Here is a 23394-nt window from a genome sequence, read left to right as displayed (position 1 = left end):
CCCGTGGCAGAACGCGCTTCCGGCAGGCCCCGCCTCGGAACTACAGCTCCCGGCGTGCTCAGCGGTGGAGGGCACTTCCGGCAGACCCGCCTCAGGACTACAATTCCCATAGTGCCTCGAGGTGCAGCCCCGCCCAAGCGGGGCGCGGTTTCCGCTCGGCAGCATGGCGGCAGCGGCGCGGAGGGTGCGGATCCGGTGGATCCCGGTGCCACCGAGTGTACAGCTCTGGTGCCGAGCGCTGACCGGGACCGCTGAGCCCCCACCGCCCCCTCTCCCTCCTCCTCCTTCCCATCCTCCGCCTCCCTCCGCCCGGGGCCGGTCTCTAGCGGCGGCGGTGGGCGCCGGGGCAGCGGCGCTGCTGCTGCTGTGGGCCCGGGAGCGCCGCCGGCCCCCCCTGAGCGCCGCCGTGCCCGCCCCGCCGCCCTCCCCGCCATCTACCTCGCCCCGCGCCGCCTTCAACTTCATCGCCGACGTGGTGGAGAAAACGGCGCCCGCGCTGGTCTACGTGGAGATCGTGGGCAGGTACCGGCACTGGGGAGTCCCCGGAAGGGATTTCCCCCCCTCCTGCGCAGTGTGGTCCCGGCCCCCCTCCGGGACCTCCTCCGGCCTCTCCTGAACCGTCCCGGAGGGTTCCCGCAAGTGCTTCGGGAGGGACCGACACGCGGCTGCCACATCCGTGTCCTCCGGGGCCGTCTGGCGAAGCTGCATTCCAGGCTGCTCCGTTACTCTTCCTGGGAGCAGCACTTGGCATTTCCCTTTGCGCTGTCTAATGTTCTCACAGTCCAATGCCTCTGGCCGCTTGGATCACCACTGTGCGGCAGCTCTGCCCTTGAGCTTGGTGACTGCTGCTTCCAGCTTGGTGTCACCTGTGTGCAATGTCACCCTCTCTGCCTTACAGTGTAAGGAAGCATCAGCTGGTGCTGTTCCTTCTCTAGGTTCCATCCCGTTTTCCGTTCACTTCACCTGATTACCAGCAGAGGTTGGGGTGATTGACCAGGGCTCAGAGTTGTGAGTCTGCTTCCTGCTATCAGGAAACGTTTCGGTGGCGTCTCAGGTGTTTCTTATATGCTCCAAGGCTGGGCTTCATGTGTTCTGGCCTTGTCCCTGCACAGGTCGCAGCCCCTCCTGCTCTTGCATGCTTCTGTTCCTGGTAGGATTATACCTTTGTGGCTGTGCACAAGCTCTGGATTCTTGCTGCATTCGTGCAGATTCCCCTGTTTGGGACGGGGAAGGATTCCCCCATCGTGCCGCTGCCTGTGCACCCTTGCTGCTCCCTGCTGCCTCCCAGCCTTGTCGCTGCCACCCCTCCTGACCCGTGCCCTCCTTGCAGGCACCCCTTCCTGGGCCGGGATGTGCCCATCTCCAATGGCTCGGGCTTCGTGGTGTCCCCAGACGGGCTGATCGTCACCAACGCGCACGTGGTGGCAAACCGGCGACGCGTGCGGGTGAAGCTGGCCAGCGGTGAGATGTACGATGCCGTGGTGCAGGACGTGGACCAGGTGGCCGACATCGCCACCATCAAGATCAAACCCAAGGTGTGCATGCGTCACAGCCGTGGGGACACCGGGAAGTGGGGACATTCCCCTCTGTCCCGCTGACCGTCTCGCTCCCCACAGCACCCGCTGCCCACGCTGCCGCTGGGCCGCTCGGCCGAGGTGAGGCAGGGCGAGTTTGTGGTGGCCATGGGCAGCCCCTTTGCCCTGCAGAACACCATCACCTCGGGCATCGTCAGCTCGGCGCAGCGCGGCAGCCGCGAGCTGGGCCTGGCCGCCACCGACATGGAGTACATCCAGACCGACGCCGCCATCGATGTAAGGGACACGGGGAGGGAGGAGGGGCTAACATGGAGCACGGGGGTTCTGGCTGGTCACTCTGGATCGGCCTGAGCATGGGGCTCTCGTGGTCTGCTCACACTCTCTCTTCCTCTGACACAGTTTGGGAACTCTGGGGGCCCCCTCGTCAACCTGGTGAGTCCTGCTGCTTGTCCCCTTGCTGGCTGGGGCAGGGATGTGCTGTGTGCCCTTTGCTGCTTGCCCCTCTGTGGGAGTGCTTGTGGGTGCTGGGATGCTTACTGGAGGGAGGAGAGCTAAGCCTGGCACGAGGACCATGTGCAGTATCTGAGGCAGCTGGAGCTGATGGGGCTCTGGTGGAGTTGAGGTCTGGCTGGTGCTGCAGGGCAGAGCCAGGGGCTGCATGAACTCATCCCATAGAGTGAACCCCTGGGTCCTACCCAGCCTCGGCAACGCTGGGACAGCAGCCTGGGGAGGGGTGGGTGCACAGGCAAGACCCCAGGCTGGTGCAGTAGCTCCCCTGCTCTCCACAGTGATCCAGGCTGGGTAGCTGCAGTGCCCTTTCCCTGCAGGATGGTGAGGTGATTGGCGTGAACACCATGAAGGTGACGTCGGGCATCTCCTTTGCCATCCCCTCCGACCGGCTGCGGAAGTTCCTGCAGAAGGAGGAACACCGCAAGAGTGAGTGGGAACCTCCCTGCTCGAGTGCTGAGGGAGGATGAGAGGGGGAAGCTTTGGCACAACTGGACTCTGAGCCCTTCTTCCTGAGAAAGGCAGGGAGGGCAGGAGAAGTCTTTGGGGTCTCATCTGGTGCCACAGGAAAGCTGTGCTGCTGCTGCCCTGCCCTGTCTGCTTCTTCTGTGACGCTGGGGAGGAACATTCTCTGTCAAAAATCTGACAAACCAGGGAAGCCAAGTCGTAGTGCAAAATGCATCACCTGAAATGCTCCTGCTGATGTTGAGAACTGGACGGAGCTGTTGTAGGATTTGGAATGGCTCTGGATGCTGGCTTCCCTGAGGGCTGTGAGGGCTCAGCCCAATTCTGAATGCGTCTTTCTTTTCCAGCCATGACATTCCATGCCTTTCCTTTCACAGGCTCTTGGTTTGGCAATGCAGAGACGAAGCGCCGGTACATCGGGGTGATGATGCTCACCCTCACTCCCAGGTACCTGTCCTGAGGTCAGGGGCCAACAGACTGGTCTTGTTGGGGCAGGGATGTGATGGGATCTTTTCCAGCTAACCATGGGTGCCTGATTTTGGGAGGATTGTCTCTACAGCTAAAGGTTTTGCTTTCAAATCCCTTTGTGCTTGTATTGTGGTTAGTCTCCCAGCTGGCTCAGTGGTAAGTTGGAAACTTGCAAGTTTCTATACTGGTAGCAGACTCTGTGAGCTGATTAAAAGTGCTCTCCCTGACAGGAGGATGGAGCCAGGTGGGGGTCAGGCTCTGCTCCCAGGGAACAAGGGACAGGACTAGAGGAAACTGCCTCAGGTTGTGCCAGGGGAGGTTGAGGTTAGATATTGGGAAAATTCCTTCTTGGAAAGGGCTGTCCAGGCCTGGCACATCAGCCTAGGGCAATGGTGGAGTCCCTATCCCTGGGGGGATTTTACAGCTGTGTGGATGTGGCACCTGGGGTCATGGTCAGTGGTGGCCTTGGCAGAGCTGGGGGTGTGGTTGGACTTGATCTTGAAAGTCTTTTCCAACCCAAACAATTCTGTGAAATGCCCATGTCAGCAAGCAGGACCTGTGCTCTCACCTCTGGGAGCAGTTCTCAAGGACAACACCTGCTCTGGTTCTTTAGCTCTTGCAGCCACATTTCAGGGACCTTCAGCCTCGTGGGGCTGGTGTTGTGCCATGCTGAGCAAACCCCTTTTGGGGCTGCGCTCTGCCCTCCTAAAGGTCTGGTGAGTTCCCCAATGCCCAGCAGATGGTGCTGGTAACCCGGCAGAACCCGAGGGATGTGGGAGGCCAGCCCAGACTCCTCCTGCTTCCCTGGCCACGCTTGCAGGGACCGGGTCTGTCAGGAAGCAGCGTGAAATTCCTCGGACACGGCTCCTGGGATGTGGCTCCAGCTTCCGCACAGCCCCCAAGCTGGTCCAGGGAAACCACCTGACTGCCAGGCTTGTTTGTGCCCAGCAGGAAGGGCTCCCAACAAGGGATTGCTCGCTTTGGAATCGGGTGACTGCCCTGAATGCCCTGGACCTTTCCATCTGGAAACCTTTCCCTGGCACAGGAAGGAGAAGCTCCGTGTTTTGCACAGAACCTGTTGTTATGTCTGTGATGCCCAGATCAGATAAGAAGCAGTGGGCACAGAGACATGTGAGAGTCCAGAAGAAATCCCTGTTTTTACTGTGAGGAGGGTGCTCTGAGTCTGGCACACATTGCCTGGAGAGTCCCTGGAGATTCTCAAAACCCAACTGGACACAGTCCAGAGCAGCCTGCCCTGACTAAGCCTGCTGGGGGTTGGCTGAGATGAACTTGAGAGGCTTCTTCCCATCTTTGCTGTGTGAAATTGGGAAGGAATGGCAGTTTGCACTGGGCTGTGGGACAGCACAGTAGAGTACAGCATGGACCACAGCCACATGGGAAGCCCTGACTGGCTGAGCAGGGTCCTGAAAGGAGCAGAGCTGGGCAGAGATTGAGTGTGTGGGTCTGCAGGGATTGGAGCTGATGCAGTGTTTGAGGGAAGAATGCTGTCACTCTGGAGAGATCCAGCTGGAGTGCTGCATCCACTTCTGGATTTCATTCAAGATGGGTGAGGAGCAGTTGGGGAGAGTCCAAAGAGGAGCTGTGAGTGATGCAGAGTTTAAATTTGGTTTAGAAATCCTAAAGTCTGTGGGAAAGTTGGAGAAACTGATTGTTGAAATTCAGGAGGAGAGTTCTGCTGACATGTCTGGCAGAAAGACAGCTTGTGTTGTGTGTCCTGCCCATCTGGGGCAGAGAAGCGAAACCACAGCAGGGGAGGGGCAAGTCTGAACCTGGGAAGGGTGATGTGACATGGGGATGTGCATCCCCACAGCTCTCATCCAGCTGGCATCTGCTCCAGGGGTTTCCAGCTCTCCCTGGTTCCACTTGGATCCTTTGTCCTTTCATTTTGATAGGAGGATGGCAGTGTTCGGGGCTGGCAGCTGTGGCTCGTGTTCAGCAGAGTGCAGGGACACAGGAGGGTGCAGGAACACAGGAGGGGAGGTTCTGTGCCTGGTCCTTAAGCTTGTGCAGCTGCAGGGAGTGGGGTGTGAGCCCTGCTCTGCCTCCAGCTCCATCCCTGATGCTGATGTTCACTCTGCAGCATCCTGGCAGAGCTGAAGCTGCGTGACCCCACCTTTCCAGACATCTCCTACGGCGTGCTGATCCACAAGGTGATCATCGGCTCCCCAGCACACCAGTAAGTGCTGCCCTGTGCCTCAGGGGTGTGTGAGGGAGAACCTGTGGGACGTCCAGAGCAGCGGGGCTTGGGTTCTGCAGCAAAAACCACCCGGGGACCTTTTCCCAGGCCGGGTGTCTTGCTGGCCAAGTGCGGCTGTGGAACCCCTGGTGCCACAGTTCTTGCTGCATTCGGAGGACGATGGTGCCGGGTGTCTGCCTCACCCTCTGAGTGCTTCATCCGTGTTGTCCCTGCAGGGCAGGGCTGAAGGCCGGGGACGTGGTGCTGGAGATCAATGGGACGCCGTCGCGGCGCGCCGAGGACGTGTATGAGGCGGTGAGGACGCAGCAGAGCCTGGCCCTGCTGGTGAGGCGCGGCTATGACACCCTGCTGGTGAGCGTCGTTCCCGAGGTCACCGAGTAGCTGAGACCACCTGGAGCTGAGGGCAGGACTGAGATGTGTCCGTGCTGGCCAGGCAGAGACCGAGAGCTCGTGCAGGGCTGGAAGGGGCCATGAGAGGGGCCTGTGCTTGGGTGACTTGCAGTGCAGCTGTTCCCCTCTATACTCAAATAAAGCACTTTTCTAGTGGCCCTCAGGGCTATGTTACCTCCTTCCCATGGCAGCAGCAGTTGCCTGGTTGGAGGCTGGGGTGTGTGGGACCCTGCTCCTACTGTCAGTCCACACAGGAGATGCTGTGGCTGGGCAGGAGTTTGCTGTGCCTCCAGGGACCTTGTCAGTGTTCATGGTGTCCTGCCACCTGCCTGGTACCCACCTGGGCTGGGATCTGACTCCTCTCTGTACCCAGCAGGCAGCAGTCGAGCCATGGATTGTGTGGTCCCTCTGTGGGTGAGAGCGGCCCCAGAGCGGGTCTGGGATCGGCACTACCTCCCTGGAGTGCAGCAGTGCTGGTGTGCCACAGCCATCTGGTCACATCCCTTCTGCTGGGAGTTCTGCGACTGCTCCAAGCTCTGTGTCCACATCCCCTCCCGTGCAGCAGCTTTCCAGGCCGTGGTGAAATTGGTGTCAATGCTGGACTCGTGATGGCTGGGGCGGCATCTCCCAGCCCTGATGTCCAGGAGGGCTGCGGATGGGAGCTCCAGCCGGGACCGGGACTCTGCCTGTCCGCCCCCAGCTCGCTGTCAGTGCTGCATCTCTGCTCCCACACACATCCGGCCCCTGGGGACAGCTGGCGGCCGAGGGCCTTCGGGGAAGCAGCAGCTCCGGCTGTTCCTCGCCTTCCTGGGAAGAGCTGCCGCCGGAGCGGGAGCAGCGGCGAAGGCAGCCCGGAGCAGCGGAGGAATGCGGCTGTCGGGCCAGGCCCTGCCCGTGACGGCACTCCGGAGTCCCGGCCTGTTGCTTTTGGGACGTGAAAGAAGCACAGTTCCTCCTCAGGGGTGCTGTGGCGAGGGGCGGCTCTGCCACTGCTCCCCCCGCGCTCGTCCTGCCCTGAGAACAGGCCTCCTTTCAGCAGCCCCGGCCTCGCCGGAGGAATTCGCTGCCCCGGCCAGCGCCGCCGGCTCGGGGGGAAATCGCGGCGTGTCTGGCATAGCTGCTCCGGCTGTGCTGACCGCAGCGTTCCAGGGCTGAGCCAAGGCCTGCCCTGTCCTCCTCCCAGCGCCCGGGGTCCCCGGCATAGGGAGGGGGCTGGTGGGGTCAGAGCACCCAGCTGAGGGGTCCGAGCCGGGCTGTGTCACACCCTAGTGCTCCTGCCCAGCGTCTCGGCCCCAGCCCGGGCCGTGCTCCCACACGAGTCGAGGCAGCCCCTCTCTGCTGTGTGACCTCAGTTGTTGTGGGTCACAGCCCCAGGACATGATTTCTGCTCGATAATACTCGCCCTGGATCTGGTGAGGGGGAACCAGCTCTTCACCACATCCCTGCTCCTCTGTTCCCTCCAACATGGTGCTGTGGGGCTGCTGCTGGTCCCCTCCTCTCACGCACCTGGGCTTCTCCCAGGGGACCGGCCCTGGCTGAGGAGGGTGCTGCGGGCTGGTGTGGGGCCAGGGCTGTGTGGATGAGGCATTGCAGCGTCCAGGGGATGCTCCCACACTGTGCCAGAGTGTGGTGACCAGCCCTGCAGCATGAACTGTGCCGCCTGCTCCTGCCAGGCTCCTCATCCCAACCCAGAAACGTGCCAGCAGCCATTGGGAAATAGAACTTACAACTTTATAGAGGAAATAAAATTACAACTCAGAGATGGAGTAGGAGCCACCCCTGGGCAGCACTATGGGCAGAAACACCTGCACCATCCCCAGGGGACCAGGGCCTCCCAGGGCCCTGTGTGGGTGATCCGCCCCGGGGCCAGCTGAGGGGGTGAGCTGTGGGAGGGCTGTGGGGTGAGAGGAACCAGGGCTGAAGTGGGGAGTGAGACTTGGGGTGCAGCTGGGATGGGAAGGGCTGGAGCGGTGGGGGGTGCAGGACCTCCCGGACCGTACCCGTGTGCCGCAGCCCAGGGGATGTGGGCACGGCCTTCTGGCCAGTGGTTGGGGTGGCAGCCCCAGGCTGGGACGTGCAGGTGTCGGTGCCTCCAGCACCAGCCCTGCCGAGGTGGGGAAGGGCAGCCGGTGGCGAGTCCTGGGCAATCCTTGGCAGGACACAGTGGCAGCAGCACTGGGCATCATCAGGCCTCCCTGCCGGTCTCCCAGCGGCTTCCTCCCACCCGTATGGGGTGAGGGAGGGAGATGCCTGTCTCCCCAGAGCCGAGGCCCTATGAAATCTGGTTGTTGAGCTGACCTGGGTACTGCTCAAACCGCTTGTTGGCCTCCTCGCTGAGAGCATCTCCTGCAGGCAGAGGGCAGGGGCTGTCAGCTCTGGTGAAGTGTCAGCACCTTCCACTGTAGCTGCCCCCAGCACCACCATCCCAGTCCATCCTCATGGCTTCCTGCAGCCCAGTCACTGCCCTCCACCCTCACCCTGTGCTATGCCCTGGGCCATTACCGATGTGGCAGCTGTGCACCCAGATGCGGTGCCCGTCATACTTGCAGTTGCATTTCATGGCATTGTTGGTGAAGTCACTTTCTGCCACCTCGAAGTTGGGGTTGATCACGACCTGTGGGGCACTGACAGTGAGACCCCTGCCCCAGCCCTCACAGGATGTGTCTCCCTAGCTGTGGTGGGTGTGCTGGAGAGCTCCAAGAGCCAGTGGCTGCTGATGTGGTGGGGTGGTCCTGTCCCTGAGCACCATGTGCCCATGAGCAGTGCTGCTCAGAGTTGGAAAACCCCGGTGGCAGCATGACTGAGCAGCCCTGCATGTCTGTGGGCACAAGGACAGGCACTGTCCCATGCCAGCACACCCACCAGCCCCACGGAGCTCCAGTGGGAGAGAGGGATGGGTGGCTGAAGTGTATGGAGGGCTGAGGTGCAGGGACAGAGGCTGGGAGGGTGGCAGGAGGGGCCGGAGAGGCTCAGGTGCAGCACCTGCAGGATGTAGTTGCCTGGCTTGACATCAGTGATGTCGATCCACTGACAGTCGATGTCGTGCCGGTACAGGTCCCAGCAGCCCACGGTGATGCCCTGCTCCCCAAAGTTGGCACACTCATACCTCTTGGCCACGTCTGCAGGCAGGAGGAGACACAGCTTGTCCATGCTGAGACCCCCAGCCTGGCCCCCATGATGGGGACACAGGCAGGGATGCTGCTGCAGGGCTCCGTGTCACCCACCTTCCTCGCACTCAGTGTCCTCCAGGCAGAAGCTGGCTTTGTGTCCCTCGGCCACCTTGGTGCCGTTGGGGGTCAGGATGTCGTAGTGAGTGAAGATGTCCATGCTGTGGTAGTGCCTGTGGGAGGGAGCCAGCACCTCCTGCAGACTGCCCTGCATCAGCCCCCTGCCACCTGCCCAGCCCCTCACTGCCAGGAATGTCCCCACAGCCCCTGCTCTGAGGTGGCAGTACTGTGAGGTTGGGCAGAGGTGTGTCCTGTCCTGGAAGGGGACACTGCTGAGACCCCATCCAGCTGGCCCAGGCAAGCAGAGGGCTCAGCTGCAGGACACAGCCTGCAGGCCCATCCCTGCCCTCCTGGAGACCCTAGCCCAAACACCGCTCATCCAGGAACAGCCCTAAGCCAAACCACGCAAGACTGGACCCTGGGCAGCAGATTAGGGCTATCGAGGGTCACCCTCATCCGGTGTCACTCTCATCCAATATCACCCTCACTCAGTGTCATACTTGCACATTGTCATGCTCTTTCAGCGTCACCCCTGCCCAGCACTCTCCTCGCCCGATGCTGCCCTCACCCAGCCCATTGCAGCACCACCACCCTCTCCCCACCATGACCCCCACTCCACCGGTCCCCTGCCTGTGCCCCACACGCACCGGTGGCACTCGTGCCAGACCCAGGAGTGGCGGCCAGCCTTGGGGCGGAAGTCGGCGCGGCCATGGTTGTGGATCTGGGAGGAGAAGCGGAGCAGGCGGCGGTGTCCGTAGGGCCAGTTGGCCAGGCGAGCCGAGCTGGCCAGGCAGTTCTCCTCAGCAGCACAGTACAGCATGTGCAGCGGCCGGTCCTCGATGTATGCCGTCTCCTGCACCAGCGGTGCGTGCAGCAGCAGGTCGGAGGCAGCTGGGGGCAGGCGGCTGCTCAGGGACAGGCCCTGCTCTCAGCAGGGATGGGGCGAGTGGAGGGGGCAGTGCCCAGTGCTGGCAGGGCCGAGCCAGCCACGGGGGACATGTGCCTTCCCCACTGGCTGGGGACCTGACCTCCATCTGCAAACCCCACTGACCATAGCCCCTGGCCCCACAACACTGTTGTCTACAGAGCTCACTGCCCACTGACCCCACTACCCATAGACCATACTGCCTGCAGACCCCACTGTCCATGGACACCACTGCTCAGAGTCCATGCCTGCAGACCCTACTGCCCACAGACCCCCTCCCTGCAGGACCCCCACCCACAGACAGGCCCCCTTGCAGCCCCCATGGCAGCTCACTCTCGGAGCAGATGACGCCTGCAGCGAAGCGCGTGCCCGTGTTCCTGCAGCTCAGGCTGGCGCCGTGGTGCTGGCAGTGGCTCAGGGACATCTCGTGGCCCGCGCACTTCACCCCGCTCATGACCATCTCTGTCACGTTGCTGGCATCCCAGTACCACGTCTCCTGGGGAGGGGGTGAGGAAGGGTGGGTGGCAGGGCTGGTGGCTGGATTGCCCAGGATCACTCATACCCAGGCTGCAGCCAAGCCCCCCACCACAGCTGCCCAGGCCCCTAGCTGCCCATATGGCTCCTGCCCTGTTACATGGAGCAGCCACGTCCCTCTGTCCCCATCTGTCTCCATGCAGTCCCATGGTCATTCGGGAAGTGCTGGCCGGTGCCTGTGCTCGCCAGGGTGTCACCGAGGCCCTCCCCGCTGGCACCTACCGTCACTGCGTGCAGGGAGTAGCCCAGGCCGAGCTGACGACAGGCCACCATGGCCTCCTTGGTGGTCCAGCCATCGCTGCAGACTGTGCCCCACTTACTGCCTTGCTTCACCTCCACGCGGCCCTCAAACTCCGTCCTCCCGCCAGCCAGGCGGATCTGCGGGGAAACCCTGGGGCCGTGAGCGGGCACCCCGTGCTGTGCCACCTCCTGCCCCATGCCCATCCCCATCCATCCCTGTCCCCAGCACCGTGAGCAGTGGTGGTGGCTGCTGCTGCCCTGGCCAAGCTGGTGCTGGCACCTACTTGTAAGCCGTGATTAGCGAATCCCAGACCCAGCTGGCGACAGGCCACCATCGCCTCGAGCGTACCCCAGCCTTCGCCGCAGACCAGACCCCAGCGGGGCTGGTCCCCGTCGCCAGCCCCCACCGCCACCTCGACCCGCCCCTCGAAGCGGCTCCGGCCCCCGCTCAGCCGAATCTGCAGAGAAAAGCAGTGGCAGCATCATCACCATCACAGGTGATGCTCCCCCTGAACTGCAGGACTGTCCCCCAGCCCCTGTCCCAGCACAGCCAGGGCTGTGCTGCAGTGCCTGGGGAAGTCAGGAACTGAGCAGAGCAAAGCACAGCTTTAGCAGGCAGGGAACTCCCCAAAACTGGTGGATTTGGGGACAAGAAATTGTGAGTTTGGGAATTGTCTCACCAGTGCAGGGAAAACAGTTCATTTTGAAATGGTGTCATTTCAGAAATGACAGGTGTGAGAGAGTTAAAGATCATTTAAAAAGCTCAAAGTGGATGAAACGACGGGCCAGGGCAAACAGGAACAAGCAGCTCCATTTGCTTGTTTCATCACAGGTTAAAAAAAATCTCTCTTGTTTGGCCCACAGTGATTTTTTTTCTGGTGTTTCTGCTGGGGAGTGGGCACAGGCTAGCAGCAGAAAAAGCAGCAGGGCGCAGCTGCCCCACACTTGCCCTCACAGAGCAGCACCCATAGAGCACCCAGAGCCCCGACAGCCTCCCCTCCACCCTCTCCTCACAGGGGCACCCACCCACAAAATCCCTGAGCTCCCAGGGCTTCCCTTGCCTCAGAGCAGGGGGAAATGTGTGGAGTGTACATTTCCCCAGAGAAATGAGGAGGAGAGATGAGGGTCCCATGGATCCTGTGGGCCTTTCCCAGCACCCTGCTCTGACACCCCACTGCTGGGAGCCCCCTGGAGCCAGCAGCTCCCCGTGGTGCGCACCAGGTTCTCGTAGCCCATGTAGGGAATGTTACAGCGAACAGCTGCATCCTCCGAGTGCTTGCAGTCCTCCTGTGTGATGTTCCTGAAGGGGCAGTTCCAGAGGGACTTCTCGGTGCCCCGGCACTGCACTTCATTCAGGTGGATAGGGCCTGTCCCTGACAGAGGACAGCAGAGATCAAGGCCCTGTGACACACGAATGCCCAGGACCACCCTGTCCTCAAGGCCACCCTCTCTTTTTGGCAGATCTGAGGGAGCTGGACACTCCAGCCTTCACAGCTGCTGCCTGGGGCAGTATGGCTGAGTGGCCATAGTCCATTGGGATGCCCCAGCAGCCCAGTGCCCACAGGACACTCCAGCCAAGCAAAGCCTGGATAAATGCCTCATCCACAGCTCTAGGAGAGGATGCCTGGCCTCTCTGCCCCATCAGCCTCACCTTGCCCCATGCGTGCCCCAGTGAGGGCCTCCTTGGCACTGCCGAAGCCCAGCTCACGGCACACGACGCTGGCCGACTGCAGATTCCAGCGGTCGTCACAGATGGTGCCCCACTCACTGCTCTTGAGCACTTCAACGCGGCCCTCGCCCACCCTCGCGCCGCCCTTCAGCCGGATCCGGGGCTGTGGGAGCAGGGACAGGTGTGGGACAGTGTGGAACGGCACAACACGGTGCTGCCCACGACTCCTGGGATGTGCAGGGACAGGACACCGTCCCCACATCCTCCTCCCAAACCGGTCACCCAGCAACCCACACACCTGCAGAGCCCAGGGGACAGAGCCTGGCCGTGGGGCACTGTCCAGCTGTGGGCTACCACAGGACTTGTCCCCCTCCCTGTGGGGCTCACCTGGCCCTGCTGCTGCTGCTGCTGGCGCTGTTTCTTCTTGTGGGTGTTGCCAGTGGCGAAGAGGGGCCCGGGCACGCAGCTGACCACAGCAGGCATGCCGGTCCCGCAGGCTGCTGAGGAGTTGCCCCGGTAGAACTCAAAGGAGCACATGGACAGGTGCACCTCTGTCCCCGTGCAGGACACCGAGTGCAGGCGGTAGTTGAGCTGCTGTCGCTCCGTGAAGAGCCTGTGAGAGGAGAGGAGCCCTGAGCCATGGCGAGCGTGGCCAGTGGCAGCAGAGGTGTCACCAGCCACCCTGCCTGCGGCTGCACACACTGGCTGTGCCCCTTGCCCTGTCCCCAGGGTGACACACAGTGCCTGCCCGGCACCCACCCCTTGTCAACTGCTTGTCCCACACCGCCAGGAGCACAGGGATGTGCGTGGGGACACACACAGCTCTGGTGGGACTGCACGAGGCTCCTGTCTCTGGCTCTCCACTGGAGCCATTTACCTCTTCTTGGGCCCTACGTCCTCCCTGCGCTTTTGTTTAGGCTGAGATTTGGAGGCCAGCCTGGAAAATAGAAAAAACCATCACAAAGCCTGGAGCCTCAGGCTGTCGCCTCTGCCTGCAGCAGTGACACAGGGAGCACAGCCTGCCCTGGCTTCACTGGAACTGGGCACCTCGGCCCCCAAGAAGACTCATGTGCATCCCCTTTGTGTCACACAGGGGTGCAACAGCATCATCTGCTGCCAGGAGTGTGACACAGCCACACTCCACAGCAATGATGCAGTTTCCCACATGCATCCCACCAGGAAACTGCTGGATGCAGCCACATCCTGCTCTGCTTTGTCACACTGCAAAAGATCAAACACCAGCAGCCACCATTTGATCGGCTGGGTATGGGTGAGGTGTGTCTGTGTCCTCATCCAGATATCATACCACCACTGTGCCGTGTCCCCAAGGTGCAGGACACCTGGCAAGCAGCACCAAGCAAGCAGCACAAGCAGCCCCAGGGTGCTTGCCCTGGGGCCATGGGGCATGGTGGAACTTGCTGCAGGCTGGCAAGGACCTGCTGCCAGCAAGGGAAGCAGCCCTGGCACAGGCTGAGCCATAAGGGGAAGCTGCCTAGGGCACAGCACACACGAGGTGTTAGGTGCAATCCCAACATCCTCAAATGCTTTGCTTTCTTCAGGGTGGAAGAGCTAAAACCCCAGAGCCCACAACGAATGAAGAGCAGAGTGACCCAAAGGAGAGCAGGGGACTGACAGCCCCAGGGACCAGGCAAAACCAAGCCTGGCGCCACTGTCCCCACAGGCCAGCACAGGCTGGTGCCAGCCTGCACAGCCCAGTGAGCCCCAGGACACTGCAAATGGCTGGGATTCAGACAGCCAGAGGGCATCACTGCCATTCATGCTCAGGAAAACCATATCTGGATCCTGGATCTGGGTCCCCAGGACAAGAAGATGTCATGGATGTGGTGTGAGCCCCAGGGAGAGCAGCAAGACAGTGATGTGGGAGGAGATGGGGGCTGTAGGACTCTTCCAGCCAGGGCTGTGAGCTGTGAGGATCCTGGCTCTTCTAGCAAGGAAGTAAGAGCACAAGAGAAAAGAGGCGTGACTGACAACAAAAGGTTCAGGCTGGGGTAAGGAAAACCTTTTGCCCAAGAGGGCTGTTCCATACTGGAGCAGAAACCACAGAGCTGCAGAATTTCCATCCTTGGAAGGCTTCAGAAGCCAGCTGGATGAAGTCCTGGGTTTAACCCACAGCTGGCTCTGCTCCACACAGGGAGTTGGACCAGGACTCCCGAAGGTCGCTTCCAGCCTGGATTAGCCTGTGCCTTCATATGACTGTGGCTCTGCAGCCTCAAATAGATCACCCCCTATAAAACAGTGTGGCTCTCAGGAGCCAGTTCCTGCTTGAGGCAGAGGGACAGGACTGCAGCCTCATGGAGACACAAAACATCTCTCCCAGTGCTGCAGCAGAAGGACCTGCTCGCTGGGAAAGGGGCAATCAAGCACTAAAACAGCCAGGAAACAGCACATTGGAGCAAACAGGACCTTCAGGTGGGGGTTGAGGAAATCCATGGGATGACCCTGCCTGAATTCCCATCACCACCTGCAGGAGCTGGCAAGGATGACTGCTGGGGACACAGACCTAGGAGTGTCACAACGAAGAGTTCACAAGTGGGTGTAGGGCCCATTCAGCACCAGGGAAGGTGGTGGGACTGGGGCAAGGCCCTGTGCTGGGGTCAGAGCATCATGGCAGTGGGCTCAGGAAAGAGGTGCCATGCCACAGCCCAGAGAGGATGGGCCCTGGCTCATAGTATCCACCAACTAACCCAGCAGCAGGATTCAGGGATGGAGGGAAAAGGCAGCCAGACCATCCCCTGGGCATGGCAGAAAGGCAGCAAGAGTGGGCAGAGGATGCAAGAGGCCCCAAGCAGATGTGGTACTTGGGGCAGGACATGCCACACTGTGCCCATCAGCACTGCTGAGCATGGGCTCTAGTGCCCACACCAGCCCATCCTGAGGGGAATGGAGGGGAAAACAGCCTTTCCAGTGTCCCCACTGCTGCTTTCTGCAGAAAGCAGCCCATGTCCACAGCCCTTCTTCCCCATCCACCAGGAGAGATGGCTCTGCTCCGAGGCCTCCTGCTCCCCTCCCAGTGTGCCAGGACTCCTGCCTGGAGTGCAGGACAGGGCTGCTCTGCCTTGAGCATGACCAGCTTGGGAGAGAGATCATCCCTCATGGGGAATGGGGGACCCAGCACACACAGGCAGGTCCCCTGGGGTGGGGTATGTCCTACTGGGCCAGCACAGCCCAAGCTTCCAGTCTGCTCCATCCGGATCCGTTCGTGCCCAGATCCATTCTGATGGCAGAGACTGGTAGGGCTGGACAGCCCAGCTCTGCCATGGTTCAGCAGATGGGGCGCCCTGGCCCCTTACCTGCTGCCCAGCCTGGGGCTGCGGCCCTTCATCTTGGCTGCTCGCCTCAGCCGCCTGTGGAGCAACACCAGAGCTGCCTGCTCAGGGCACACACAGTGCCAGGCATGGTGTGTCCATGCCCCTCGCCCAAGCCATGGTGTGCCTGGAGCAAACCATGATGCTGCAAACCTCCCCTTGGGATGGGGACACCGCTGCCAGGGAGCAAAAGCGCTCCCCTTGGAGTGGCCTTTGCTGCAGTGTGTGTGGTAGGGGGATAGCCACGGCCCCCCAACCACCCCATGGCCCCCCAGCTTGGTCTGCAACTGTCCAGATGGCCAACTGGGGCATGAACTGGCAAGCAGCAGGGTGGGAGGGATTTTAGGAGCCACAACAGCACAGCCTGTGCTGTTCCCCCACACCCTTGGCACCATCCCCAGCCCTGTGCCCCTGGTTCTGCTTGGACCTCGTCCCTGTGGGCTCCCTGCCGGCCTCACTCACCTGTAGAAGTTCCTGTTGACTTTCTTCTCCGCTGGGAAGCCCATCATGCCGCAGACGACGCGGCTATTGTGGCTGTCCCAGCCCTGGTCACAGATCTGTGCCCAGCCGTCCTTGTAGCGCACCTCCACAATGCCCTCTGTCACTGGCAGCTGCCGCCGGCCCCCGGACACCACTGGCCGCAGCCGGACCTCCTCCACGTGGCTCTGCTCAGTCTGCAGGGATCAGGTCAGCTCCGGCTCACATTATATCCCTTCACCCCTCCTCCTGCCAGCCCACTCCCAGGGAATCTCCAAGGATGCAGAAGAGGGTTCCCAGTCACAAGTGGGGCACAGGGACTGCATTGCAGTCCTACATTCCTGCTGACCACATCTGATGGCCCTGGGCAGCCAAGGATTGAACCTCATCCAGAGAACTCAGTGCCTCTTGTCCCCTTGGGTCCCCAGGTGCATCTCTGGGGAGCACAACCAGGAAAGCCAGTGCTGCTTTCCTATACCCCTGGGGAGAGCTCCCAGACTGCCCCACACCCAGGGTGCACTGTGGCATCCTGAACATCACCAGCTGCCCACTCTGGCCAGCAGCTTCCTCACCTCAATGACATTGGAGTCCTTGAAGCCAGGAATACGTTCATCTTTGCAGACAACACCTGCATCTTCCTCATGGCTGCAGTCACTGTTCCCCCAGCCCCGGTGTTTGCAGTCCCCGATGTTCTTCTCAGTTCCAGCACAGTTCACATTGTCCAGCCAGATCCGCCCTACCAGACACAGCCTAGGCGTGAGGGGGACCCAAACATCCCCTAGGAACAGGGAAGGTGCCCACCAAGCATGGCCAGGGACCACACAGGCTACAGCAGGTGCTGTAGCACAAAGCTGAGGCCAGTGAAATGCCAAGAGTGAAGTTCTGGGTGAGGGTAGTCTCCACCTCCCCGAGGGGCTGCTCTGACAGACAGAAAGCTCCCACACATTGCACACATGAGCACACAACCACAGCCAGGCATTCTGCAAACACAGGACCTGCCCCTCACAGACCCCCAGGCAGTGTGGGGGCCGTGCCGGGGGGATGCTGTGCCCACCACCCCTCTCTTACCGACTCCTTTGCCATACTTGGCGCTGTGGGCCCAGCCGGTGGCGGCCACGAAGCCGAGGTGCCGGCACAGCACGTGCGCGTTGCCCAGCGTGAAGTCGTCATCGCAGATGGTGCCCCACTCGTCGTTGTAGAAGACCTCAACACGGCCTTCGTTGTGCTTGCGGGGGTAACCGGCCAGGCGGAACCTCAGCTGGGGCCCGGGGGACGGCGTGGGGCCCGGGGGGGTGGGCTGGGCACTGCCCACCCACAGCCACGTGCTGCCCAGCAGCACCAGCAGCTCCGGCCATGCCCACGGGCCACAGCCTCCCATGGCAGTGTGGCCCTGCAGGGGCAGACAGGCAAAATTGGACCAAAATTGGACTAAAATTGAACAGCAGCACCCTCATCCAGCCCCACCGTCCAGCTCCCCTGTGCTGGTTAAACCCCTTGTCCAGTACCAGCACAGCCATGTGCCTTGTCCTGGCCAGAGTGTCCCTGAGACACAGCCCCTGCATGGGCCCTGCGCCCCTGGGGCTGCCTAGTGCCCCCTGCCCCCTTCTGCCAACAGGCCCTACTGAGCCCCCACTGCACTGTCTGGGCACAACTGCAGGGCAGTGAGGAGAGATGGGCACAGAGGTACCCCGGAGAGGTGAATGGAAGGAGGGAAATGAGCTGCCAGAGCTGAGGGGGCTGGATCAGGCTCAGGGCGCAGGGAAAGCCCAGCTGGACCGGCCAGAAGCTCGATCCAGCAGGAGCAGGGAATGGCTGCAATCTGAGGGGATTCCAGCCCACGCTCCTGCCCTCCGTGACGAGCGAGGCAGCCGGAACATTCACATTCCTCTGTGCCGCGTTCCTCCATTCCTCCGACCATATTTGTGGCTCCCTGAATACCTGAGGGAGATGTGGTATTCCTGCACCAGTCCCATGGCAAACAATAGTGAAAACCCTTCTCTGTGAGCTGCCCTCCCCTCCTTCCCGGTGTGCTATTCCCATGGATCCTGTAGCTCAGGAGCAGCATTTCTGCACAGATGGTGTTGAAAAACTCTGACTGATGCTCACCCATGACCACCAGCATGGCCACTTGCCCACCTCTCTGTCCATTGCAGCCTCATGCCACCATCCCTGCCAGTCCCAGGGGACTGCTTCCCATTCTTCCATGGTAGGAAAACATTCCCCAAAAACACCTTCAGGGCAGACCCCCAGCAAGATGTCTCTAAGTCCCCCCAAGCACAGATCCTGCCTGCTGCACTCACACAGACCATGCTTGCCATTAGAAAACATTAAAAAGGACAAGTTTTGGCTTTCCCGGAGTGACTCAAAATTCCCATATTTAGCTGCAGCATCACAGAGAAAGGGAAACAGATTCAAACCCTACGCAGAGCTGGCGGCTGGCACGGCTGCTCCACCTCCTCACCAGCATCCAAGGCAGGGTTTTCGCAGACGAATCAGCCCCGTTCCTGCTTTTTTTCCAGATGAAGAGGACTTGGTCCACACTCTAGCCTCTTGAGAATGCCTCCTGGGCCGAGGCAAGGATGAACCAGGATGGTTCGCAGTGCCAGCCCCTTTTCCACACCCATAACACCATCACAAGCCTCCACAGGGCCCAGCCCTGCTGCCTCCCTGCCCCTTGGGCACATGTCACATTGGAGGTGCCACCAGAAGCAGTGAGAGCCTCGGAATGAGCCTGGTGCTTGCAGAGATGCTCAGGAAGAGAGTGAGGAGTAACAATGACCAGCATTGCTGGTCCAGTTCTACACCAGACACAGTGATGGGAATGACTGGATGTGACACTCAGTGCTCTGCTCTGGGTGACAAGGTGGGGATTGGTCACAGGTTGGACTCGATGACCCTGGAGGTCTTTTTTAATCCTATAATTCTAAGGAGAACATCACCTCCCTCGGAACAAGCACATCAGTGTGGGTCAGGCTCTCTCCTCTATCACAGCTGGGGCACAGGGGACCCCACAGAGCTGGTGGGGACACGGCCCAGGCAGCTGAGAGCCCTGGGGGTGGTGGGAGCCAGCTCTGGGCTCCTGGTGCCTCAGCTGCCTGCTCTGGCACTGCCAGAGCTCAGCAGGACACGTGTTTGTGGGCAGACAGCGGGGAAACGCTCTGCTGAACCTTTTACCCGGCCAGCAGGAAGGCAGGGCGGGTGCAAAGGGCCACCTCAGCCCTGCTAGTGGCTTAAGAAAGGGGATTTTGGGACTTGGAATGGGAATTCTCCATCCTCATCTCCACACTGCCTGGGAACCCGCAAAGGGATGAGTTTGCCGTCTCACAAGAGTAACAAAACCTTATTCCAGCCCAGGGTCACTGAAGGGACATCTCCCTGCCTAGAGGAAGGGCTGTAAACCCTCAGAACTGTCCTGACACACAAATGTGGGCTCCCTCAGTGCTAACTGTAACACACCCTGGGTTGTGTTTCCTTAGGGAAAGCTGGAATGCACAATGATTGGAGCTTCCCGAGCGAGCAGGATGCTCTGCTGTGGAACTGGGCAGTTTTGCAATGGGGTCAGTCCAACCCCAAAGGACAGCAGCACAATTAATGCCAATCTCCATGGTCCAGCAGAAATAGCCCATGTCAGGAAGCAGGAATGGCCTTTTATGAGATCACAGGTCCTGTTAATTGGAGTAACTGTGCTGATATAACAGGCTGGGACTGGAAGGCATTCGATTCATCTGCACCACCTTTTAATGAATAATTAGCACTCAACAAAACCAGTGCACCTTCTGCTAAGTGGATTAAAACTGGTCACCTGCTGGAACTAAAATGTGGTTACATGAGGAAGTCACCACTCTGTGGCCTTTCTGGTGAGGATCACATGCTTTTCAAAGCAAAACTGTGCCAGGAGGAGGAAAAAAGTACCTTCCTGGTACAGACTGAAGAGACAGAAATGTGGGGGAAACAGAGATGGGAATAGGGACAGCCTGGTAAATCAGCATTGTGCAGCCTACATCCTTGGCTGTGTATTGAGAAACAAAATCTGTGTATTGAGAAACAAAACACGGAGGATCACAGACCAGAACACGGTACCCGAAAAGTGCTTGTGTTTTGTGCAGCAAATCACTGATTCCCCTCTGAGCCTCAGCAGTGTGACCTCCAGGGTCTGCAATCACTGCTCCTGGGTCCTGCTTCAGTTCTGCTCCAGCATCTCTCATCCCCACTGTGCTTCCTCTGCCCTGGCACCACAGCTCTGCCACTCACCTCAGAGTTTCCCAGTGACATTTCCAGCTAAGCTTTGTAAGGCCAAAGCCTCTTCCATGCCCAGGACAGCTGCCATGTGAGCTCCCTGCAGCCCAGCACGGCTCCTTCCCCATTCCTGTACCACCTCCCTCTCCATATACACTCCGTGTCCATGTCCCGGGCAGTCAGGCTAACAGGGCTCTCATTGTCCACGTCACTTTTTCCGTTCTCTGAGGCACAAGCCGTGCGTTTGCTCCTCTCCTGCTGCCCGACTGCTAGTTCTCTTTGCAGGCTTTGCTCAAGCCCTGCCTGCTGCTCTGGATGGGGAGCCCACCCCAGCATCCCAACCATTCTGCTGTCAGCTCCAACCAGGGACAGTCTCTTCTTGGAGCAGGACTTGTGCCACTCTGGATGTGCTGCCTGGGCACAGATGCTCAGCAGAACTCCACTGTAAGGGTAAAGGGCTCTGGAGGACGGGCTGGCTGGGCGTGGGAGCCGGGAAGCAGCCCAGGTTTTTGCCACTGCCCAGGAAACCTCAGGAATGTCCCAGCTGGGTGTGCATGAGGCCCTGAGCCACATCCCAGCCGGCAGTGCTGCTGGTGCTGGTGGTGGGGTGTCCAAGAGTCTGTGGAGTCAAAATCCTGGTGGGGGACACCTGGGGCTCCCACCAGTCCTCAGCCTCAGCCCTGTGCTGCTGAGGTTGGCATGGCTGAGAGGAACCTTCAGGGCAGGGGACAGCCTCACATGGCAGCAGGAGCCAAACTGCTCCCGTGCCAACCCACTGGCTCTGCTTGTCCCGGTGGGTGACAGATCAGGGGACAGAGTCACCCTGAGAGGGTCTACAGCCCTTATGGCCAGGCACTGCCCCCATTTTGCACAGGGGCTGCCCCTTCCAGAGGGGTCAGCTGTGCTGGTGGGGGTATCCCGGGCCCAGGACTATTCAAATCATGTCCTATGCCCAGTGTGTCCTTCAGAACTCACTGGACATAGAGCAGGACATCAGGACCACCAACACCCAGGTGAACAGCCAACAGACCTCGGGAAGGGGCAGCTCCTGGTGAGGCAGGTCCTTGGATATGTCTGTATTTAATCAGCATGGGGCATCCCTGCACCACAGGGATGACATCCCAAGCCACAGCAGCAGGGAAGGGCCAGGCCACGGAGGACCCTCAGGGACATGCTTGCTCAGCAGCAGCCTTCGGCACACCCACGGGGGACATGGAGCATCCCAGGCACTGACAACTGGGAGGACTCAGAGAAGAGCAGCACAAGAGACCGAGGACCTGGGAAACCCGCCAGCACAAGGGAGAGGAAGCTCGCTCTGTTTATCCTTCCTTGAGAAGGTTAAGGGGTGACACAGTCACTCTCTGTTGATGTCCCAGGCCAGGACATCCCTGAGAGCAGGGTGTCACGTCCCCAGCAGTCGGGGCAGGAGAAGGTCTGGTGAGTCCCATGGATTCAGGGCTCCATCCCTCCCTTTCTACCCAGGGCCCCACACACACGGCCCTTTCGCAATCCGGCTGCCTGGATGTGCCTGCTCCACTTTTCCCGCTTCCCGGCAGCCCTGGAGTGCCGGGAGCGCATGTGCACCAAGCAGGGGAACCCTGACACCCCCACCCTGCCCAGGAGGGGACCTGACATGGGTCACAGCTCCGGGGTAAAGCACCACCAAGGTCCGGAAGGGAGCAGGGTTCCACAGACTGGTCCCAGAAGCACCAGGAAGCAGCCCAGGGTCACCATAGGGATCTGGATTCCCGGGCAGGATTGGTGTCACTCCCAAAACGACAATTTCCCGTGGCTGGGAGCTCACTGCCCCTCGCTGCCTACCTCTGCCATCCACTGTGTGTCCCCATCCCAGGTAGGGACCCTGCTGCGGAAGGGAGACTCTGGCTCTGGGGGGGTCAGCAGGGACAAAACATTGTGTGGGGCTGAGGCTGCACTGCCCTTGACAACTCCAGGTCCAGCCCCTTTGTGCTAGCTGATGTCCCCACGTCCTGCTGTCACCCCCTAAGCCAGGGCAGGTCACAGCACAGCTCCTTGGAGCTCCTTCCCCCACCCAGCCTGCCCAGGGCACGGCAGGGCCCTGAGCTCTGCCCGCTCTGCTCTGAGCGGCCCCGGGCTCGGGAGAGGCAGCTCTGGGAGGAACCAGCGCCGGCAGGAGGGAAAGACCTCGGAGGAATGCGCAAACATCAGCCATCCCCAGGGGCCGAGGGGCGGGCAGCAGGGCTGGGGGTGCGGGGATGGTGGTGGGCTTGGGTCCCAGGCACCCTGGAGCAGAGAGCCAGCCTTCCTGGACTTGCTGGAGACAGGACTGGCTCAGCTGCGGGCTCCTCTGAGAGCAGCTGGGAAGGCGAAAAGCCAGAGGCAAGGAATCATCCCTTCCAGCGCCGCCAGCCCTCCCGCCTCACATCCCTCCATCCATCCTCCCTCTTCCATGAGGGAGTTCGGTCTTCATGGAAATCCTGAGTCTCCACCGGCCCCTATAACCCGCAGCTCAGCCCGCAGCCCGCACGCTTTGAGGTGTGGTACAGCCCCGAAGAGGCACGCAAAACCCCGCCGAGTCCGCCGGGCTCCGCTTGCCGTGAGACACCGGCGCTGGCCGCCCCGCTCACGCCGCCCGCGGGACACGGCCCACGGCGGCTCCCACACCACGGCAGCGCCCACGGGCACGGACACGCTCTGACCGCCGGGGCCCCGCACTCGGGACACCCCCGAGGAGCCCCGGCCCCGCAAGGCGCAGCCCCCGCCGCTCCCGGGCCCCGCGCGGTATCTCCGGGGTGCCGGCGGGCCGTGCCGAACCGAGCCGTGCCGAACCGGGCTGAGACGAACCGTGCCGAACCGAGCACAACCGAGCCGAGCCGAGCCGTACCAAGTTCTGCAGTGCCGTGCCGTGCCGTGCCGAGCCGTGCAGTGCCGTATCGTGTCCTGCCGTGCCGAGCCCAGCAATTTCGGTCCGTGCCGCCGCGCTCCGCCCCGGCCCGCCCCGCGCCGTGCCCGTGTCCGTGTCCGGGGCCGCCCCGGCCCGCGCCGAGCAGCTCCGGCCCCGCCGCCGGGACGGCCCGGACGGGCCCGCGCCCCCGGCCCGCCGCCCCGGCATGGGGCCGGCTCCAGCCCCCGCCCCGGCTGGGCTCGGCTCCAGGGCCGGCCCCGGCCCCCTGGGATGGAGAGACGGGAGCTGCCCGG

General features: G+C 61.2%; 2 protein-coding genes across 3 annotated transcripts; one reads left to right on the top strand and one right to left on the bottom strand.

The window, feature by feature from the left end:
- Positions 1-23: 23 nt before the first annotated feature.
- On the top strand, positions 24-5741 carry HTRA2 (HtrA serine peptidase 2). The gene is made up of 8 exons (XM_066317473.1): positions 24-522; positions 1331-1535; positions 1617-1811; positions 1935-1967; positions 2363-2471; positions 2885-2954; positions 5077-5172; positions 5409-5741. Exons 1-8 carry the CDS (start codon positions 164-166, stop codon positions 5572-5574), a joined length of 1233 nt encoding a protein of 410 aa, XP_066173570.1. The 5' UTR covers positions 24-163; the 3' UTR covers positions 5575-5741.
- A 1559-nt stretch (positions 5742-7300) lies between these two features.
- Positions 7301-23121, bottom strand: LOXL3 (lysyl oxidase like 3). 2 transcript variants are annotated; one of them, XM_066317476.1, is made up of 15 exons: positions 23081-23121; positions 17050-17371; positions 16554-16717; positions 15967-16178; positions 13056-13115; positions 12566-12791; positions 12161-12341; positions 11728-11882; positions 10794-10967; positions 10069-10231; positions 9458-9701; positions 8808-8923; positions 8566-8702; positions 8086-8197; positions 7301-7929 (listed from the first exon to the last, which is right to left on the bottom strand). In XM_066317476.1, exons 2-15 carry the CDS (start codon positions 17357-17359, stop codon positions 7856-7858), a joined length of 2328 nt encoding a protein of 775 aa, XP_066173573.1. In that variant the 5' UTR covers positions 17360-17371; positions 23081-23121; the 3' UTR covers positions 7301-7855. The 2 variants fall into 2 exon arrangements, with proteins under 2 accessions (XP_066173573.1, XP_066173572.1); XM_066317475.1 differs by lacking the exons at positions 10794-10967; positions 13056-13115 and adding an exon at positions 10492-10647.
- Positions 23122-23394: the final 273 nt, after the last annotated feature.

This window comes from Sylvia atricapilla, chromosome 4 (genome assembly GCF_009819655.1).
Source record: "Sylvia atricapilla isolate bSylAtr1 chromosome 4, bSylAtr1.pri, whole genome shotgun sequence".
NCBI classification, from domain to species: Eukaryota; Metazoa; Chordata; class Aves; order Passeriformes; family Sylviidae; genus Sylvia; species Sylvia atricapilla.
The sequence above is the reverse complement of the archived record's forward strand: the minus strand, read 5'-3'. Positions and strand labels throughout refer to the sequence as shown.